The 6,632-nt window shown below is 46.1% G+C and overlaps 1 protein-coding gene across 1 annotated transcript in view; it reads left to right on the forward strand.

Moving 5' to 3' along the window:
• Nucleotides 1-6,632, forward strand: part of KANK1 (KN motif and ankyrin repeat domains 1) — a 38,387-nt gene that overhangs the window by 1,986 nt on the left and 29,769 nt on the right. The window contains exon 2 of the mRNA XM_008589169.1: nt 736-3,408. Within this exon, the coding sequence (XP_008587391.1) occupies nt 736-3,408 (2,673 nt within the window). The remainder of the gene's footprint in view (nt 1-735; nt 3,409-6,632) is intronic.

The raw sequence follows: 6,632 nt of genomic DNA on the forward strand, positions 1-6,632 counted from the left end.
GGGGGGGGGGGGGGGGGGGGCATTTGGCCACTGTGTGGAAAGGCTGCACAGAGCGGCACAGGGGAGAGCTCACATCTTGGCTTCCCGGACCTGCTGCTGACTTTCAGCTTTTTTGTGCCTCAGATAACACTTTGTAAAATAGGAATCTTTTTTTTTTTTTTTTTTTTTGTGACTGGTAAGGGATTGTACCCCTTGGCTTGGTGTTGCCCGCACCGCGCTCAGCCAGTGAGCACACCAGTCATCCCTATATAGGATCCGAACCCACGGCCTCGGTGCTCCCAGCGCCGCACTCTCCCGAGTGAGCCATGGGGCCGGCCCATGAAATAGGAATCTTAATGTCTGCTCCCCATATTTTAAGGGACTGTAGAGGACAAAAGAAATGATGTATTTGAAAATGCTTTCAAGTCTTTTTTAAATACATTCTTTTAAAAATAAAGTATTTAGTGAGGACTTACTATGTGCTTGGCTCTTTAAAATCATTATCTCATTACATTCTTTTAACTCTATGGTATTTGTATCTCCAGTTTTACCTGGAGGGAAACTAAAGTTAACAGAGGTTTATTAACTTGCTCACCCTGCTGTTAAGTTGTAGATCCAGGATTAGAACATAGGTCTGTCACCTCTTAAAATCATACCAGCTTGCTGCACTGCAACATACACATATACTAATTTTTACCATTATGTTATTACATGGCATGGCATCGTAATATTTCTCTCTCTCTCTCTCTCTCTCAGAAAAAGCAAATGATGCTCTGAGTGAAGACCATGACAAAGAACAGAAAGACCCTTATTTTGTGGAGACCCCCTATGGTTATCAACTAGACTTAGATTTCCTGAAATATGTGGATGACATACAGAAGGGAAACACCATCAAGAAACTGAACATCCAGAAGAGGCGGAAACCATCTGTGCCATGCCCAGAGACCAGGGCCACACCTGGACAGCAAGGTCTGTGGACTTCAACAGAATCCCTCTCATCATCCAACAGTGATGAGAAACAGTGCCCCAACTTCTTCCTAGCCAGAAGCCAAGTTACGTCAACTCCAGTCCCCAGGCCACCTGCACCTCTGGAGACCTCACCCACTTTTCTTATTATCCCCGAAAATCGACAGCTGCCACCCCCCTCACCGCAGCTCCCAAAGCACAACCTTCATGTCACCAAGACACTGATGGAGACCCGGAGAAGACTCGAACAGGAAAGAGTCACCATGCAGGTGACATCGGGTGAGTTCAGAAGGCCCAGGCTGGCCAGTTTTGGAGGCATGGGCTCCACAAGCTCCCTCACCTCCTTTATGGGTTCTGGAAACCACAATCCTGTCACACACCAGCTTCAGAATGGATATCAAGGCAACGGGGATTATGGTGGCTATGCCTTGGCTGCTGCTACCACCTCCTCTATGGGGAGCTCCATCCGCCACAGCCCCCTGAGCTCAGGGATCTCCACTCCAGTGACCAACGTGAGCCCCATGCACCTGCAGCACATCCGCGAGCAGATGGCCATTGCCCTGAAACGCCTGAAGGAGCTTGAGGAGCAGGTGCGGACCATCCCTGTGCTGCAGGTGAAGATCTCTGTCTTGCAAGAGGAGAAAAGGCAGTTGGCCTCACAGCTGAAAAACCAGAGGGCTGCATCCCAGAATGACGTCTGTGGTGTGAGGAAGCGGTCCTACAGCGCGGGGAATGCCTCCCAGCTGGAGCAGCAATCCCGGGCCCGGAGAAGTGGTGGGGAGCTGTACATTGACTACGAGGAGGAAGAGATGGAGAGCGTGGAGCAGAGTGCGCAGAGAATGAAGGAGTTCCGGCAGCTCACAGCAGACATGCAGGCCCTGGAGCAGAAGGTCCAGGACAGCAGCTATGAGTGCTCCTCGGAGCCCGGGGACAATGGACAGAGCTGGCCTCCGGAGTGCCGGTCTGTGGCTGTGGGTGCCGATGAGAACATGAACGACGTCGTTGTGTACCACCGAAGCTCCAGGCCCTGCAAGGATGCAGCTGTGGGGATGGTCACTGAGACGAGGAACTCTGGGGTCAGTGTGACAGAGGCCATGCTGGGAGTGACTACTGAAGCTGACAAAGAAATTGAGCTGCAACAGCAGACCATAGAAGCCTTAAAGGACAAGATCTACCGCCTGGAAGTACAGCTTAAAGAAACCACCCATGACCGGGAGATGACGAAACTCAAGCAAGAACTGCAGGCTGCTGGGTCGAGGAAAAAAGTTGACAAAGCCCTGATGGCCCAGCCCCTTGTTTCCAGCAGGATGGTGGAGGCGGTGGTGCAGACCAGAGACCAGATGGTTGGCAGTCATGTGGACGTGGTGGACGCGTGCGTTGGGACCTCGGTGCAAACAGACAGCGTAGGCATCTCCTGCCAGCCGGAAGGTAAGGACCGAGCCGTGGGGCCCGAGCTGCCCATGACCTGCTGGGTGGTTAAGGAGCGGGTGGAAGTGCACGACCGCTGCGCTGGGAGGTCCGTGCAGACGCGCGACGCGAGTGTGGGTGTGGAGGTCAGTGTCTGCGAGACAGGCAGCAACACGGAGGAGTCCGCCGGTGACCTGACACTCTTCAAGACACACGTGAATGTCACAGAGGTGCGGTCCATCGGCTGCGGAGACTGTTCGGTCCATGTGACCGTCTGCTCTCCAAAGGAGTGCGGCTCGCGCGGCGTGAACACAGAGGCCACCGGCCAGGCAGACGCTGCCGTCATGGCCGTGCCTCCGACCGCCCACCAGCACACCTGCACGGCCCTGCAGCAGGTGACCCAGTCCACCAACACCGAGACTGCCTCCCTCGTGGAGTCCTGCACCAACACTTCCCTCAGCACTCTGGACAAGCAGACCAGCACCCAGGCTGTGGAGACGCGGACGGTGGCCGTAGGAGAGGGCCGCGTCAAGGACATCAACTCCTCCACCAAGGTCCGGTCCATCGGTGTGGGGACATTGCTTTCTGGCAGTTCTGGGTTTGACAGGCCATCGGCTGTGAAGACCAAAGAGTCAGGCGTGGGGCAGATAAATATTAACGACAACTACCTGGTCGGTCTCAAAATGAGGACCATTGCTTGTGGGCCTCCACAGTTGACCGTGGGGCTGACAGCCAGCAGGAGGAGCGTGGGCGTTGGGGACGAGTCTGTAGGGGAGCTCCTGGAGAACCCCCAGCCCCTGGCTCCCTCTGGAATGAAGACCGGCTTGGATCACTACATTGAGCGGGTCCAGAAGCTGCTGGCAGAACAGCAGACGCTGCTGGCTGAGAACTACAGTGAACTGGCAGAGGCTTTTGGGGAGCCTCATTCGCAGATTGGCTCCCTCAACTCACAGCTCATCAGCACCCTGTCATCTATCAACTCTGTCATGAAGTCTGCAAGCCCCGAAGAGCTGCGGAACCCTGACTTCCAGAAAACCAATCTGGGTAAAATCACAGGTAGGTGGCACCCTGAGGAACTTGGGAATGAGGAAGGTTGGGGGAGAATGGCTTTCCAGGAGGTAAGGATTTTATTTTAACTGCTAAAACTATTTTGGGGGACCTTGGAGAAAGCTTTAGAATCCACAAGCAACTCTGCTGATTGTCATTATCTGGTAGCATCATTGGCCTCTGTCTGAGGACTTAAGGCTGGGAGAAAAGTAGAGTGTTGGCTGGCCTAGAGGTTGTCTTCTGGGGCTGCTAGTTTGATATGATGCTTTATTCTTTGTCTACCTGTTATTTACTTGCTTATTTTATATGGAACTGCCTGGGGAAAATTCTACACTGTTTGTGCCCACAATTACCAGTATATTATCTATTAAAAACATTGGTATAAAATGTTTTTAGTTAAAATTTTTATGTGGGGAGAGATACTGTGCTAATTCATTTATTAATTCAGTAAATAATTATTGAATTCCTACTCTGTTTCAAGTGTAGGTATAGGCTCTGACGATAGTGCAGTGAACAAAACAGAATCCCTGTCCTCATGGTGTTTACATTCTGGTTGGGGCACAGGCCATAGACAGTAAATTTATAATAATATGTGAGGAGATATGAGTACTGTGAAGAAAAGAACTCCTGTTATGGGAATAACAGGTAGCAGTGGTGGGTGCTATTTGTGGTGAGGTGGTCAAGGAAGCCCTCTCTGATCGCGACCCCATGAACACGAACTCTGAGAGACAGGAGTCTTTTTCCAATGTTCATTTTGATAGGTGCTTACATTTTTGTCTTTCTCATTTTTTTCCTGATTGATTGGGATTCCTGCTCACTCTTTTCTGTAAATTGAAGCTAATAATTGAGAAATGACCCTGGAAGATTTTATGACATACATACATTACCCTTGGAGCCTCACCAGAATGACTTCCCTTGTTAGTGGTCGCTCTGTGTCTCTAACAGTCACATAATATCATTTTAGGCCTAGGGCTGTACTCCCTGGCTTCCATTCCTGGCTCTCCAGTTCTCAAGAGCCAGTGTGAACTGGGGAATGGTATACATTAAATTAATTTTATGTGAAAATGTGCAATACTTGGAGCCTCACCAGAATGACTTCCCTTGTTAGTGGTCGCTCTGTGTCTCTAACAGTTACATAATATCATTTTAGGCCTAGGGCTGTACTCCCTGGCTTCCATTCCTGGCTCTCCAGTTCTCGAGAGCCAGTGTGAACTGGGGAATGGTATACATTAAATTAATTTTATGTGAAAATGTGCAATATTGACCCAAGTAAACCTTCCACAAAAATTTCAGTCTTTCTGTTTCCCTTTTTAGCCTGAAAGAGCAGTGATTAAAATGGACTGACATAGATTGTTTTTATATCTTCCTAGGTGTCCACCTTCAAACCTGAATTACTGTCAGATTTTAGCATCTGTGTTATGGGACAGATAGTTTATTGTGGAAGAAAAAAGTGAACATGACAGCTGGTGTGTGGGTTTTTGCCTTTTTGAATCCAAAGAGTCTAATAAATGTACAGAGGAGTCATTTTAGAATAAACAGGATTAAAATGATATGTAGACTGAAGCGATCTTAACTAATAATATGTCTGTTTCTCCTTCCTTTTAAAAATTGTGATGTCAGATGTTGAAGTCAAAATAAAATTCTTAAATACCTCCAGACACCAATGGCACAGTAGATCATGCGATATAAAAGTATTTTCCTCCCAGCCTTCCTCCCTCCTCCCCAAACTGGGGTTCTTATTTCACATTCTTGCCAAAAATATTCAGCTGTAACAGTGCAGTAATTCATATGACGCCCTGAGCATGGAGACCAGGGAGAAAGTTTTGTCTGGCTGTGTTACAGTGTTTCTGGTCTATTTCCAGTCATACTGACATTCCACACATCACAGTTTAGATCTGACCCGGCAGATGAACACCTAATTAATCGGCTAAAATAGAGGAGACCTATAGCATTCACGAACAACAGAATAAATATTTTTAGAGCAATTATTGTGGTCTCAGCCCTCTCCTACAGCACACAGGAATGACTTTAAAGTATTGATGTAGTTCACATCACATTTGTGTTTTAAACATTTGGCTTTAAAGTTCTAATGAGGAAGGAATTAGGTTAGGAACTCAAACCAGAGTATTCCATTTTTGTTACCTGCTGTTTATTATATGAGCTAAAAAAAAAAAAAGGGCAGCCTGATATAGTGAGGTAGAGATTCTCAACACCTGCAAGCTGTGAAGAGTGAAAGTGTATCACAATGCATTACAGATGACCACGCACACCTTGTAATATAGAGTATTACACACAGTCTAGAATGCACTTCTGTACTGAAAGATATCTTGGAGTATCAAAAGGAATTCATTTCAAAGTTTCTTCCCCAAATAAAACAATAGGGAGTTTGGGTTTGATACCTATCGAAAAGAGCATATAAATAATCACTTACATGAACCTAGTACTTTAATTTAAAGAAGTTAAGTTTGAGCTCTGAAGCCAGACAGTCTGGGTTCACATTCTTTCTCTGCCACTGGGACAAGTTGCCTTTGTTCCCTCACGGGGTTGTAATGAAGATTCAGTGAGTCGTTAGGAGTGAAGCCTTTGGAGTAGTCTACAGCATAGTATACATGCACAATAAAAGCTAGCTGTCATTGTTATCGTCTGAGTACTTCTAGAATGGAAAGGTAGATATAGAACAAATTGCCAAACAAAAATTGTACAATCTTTTGTTTTTAATCCAAATTTTTATCTTCATAATTCTGGCTAACAGCCTTTTCTCCAATTATTATCCCTCCCCAACTAACATAATTCTGGCTAACAGCCTTTTCTCCAATTATTATCCCTCCCCAACTAACAATTTTATCAAGATAAAGAAATATATAGATAAAGGTGGGAAAACAGAAAGTAAATAAACTTTCAGTTCAGAGTCATTCAGAATGAGTGTTAAAGCTCAAAATGAAATGTATTAGTGCCCAATTTATAGAATTTTGTTTTTCTGATAGTTGAAGATTTGATGATAGTATCACTTTTTAGTATGCAAAAAAGCATTATTTTTAGCAGCATTGTAATGCCTATACTCCTATTCAGTTTCTTAAAATTACAACAAAGTATGCACTCATAACAAATTAACAGTTCAGAGGAGCATAAAATAAAGATTAAAAGCTTCCCTACATGTGTTTGGTATGTAGATATGTGCATGTGCACAGGCCTGTATTCTAGAAACATACATTTTATAAAACCAAAATTTGAAT

This window comes from Galeopterus variegatus, unplaced genomic scaffold (assembly GCF_000696425.1).
Source record: "Galeopterus variegatus unplaced genomic scaffold, G_variegatus-3.0.2 Scaffold5272, whole genome shotgun sequence".
Taxonomy (NCBI): domain Eukaryota; kingdom Metazoa; phylum Chordata; class Mammalia; order Dermoptera; family Cynocephalidae; genus Galeopterus; species Galeopterus variegatus.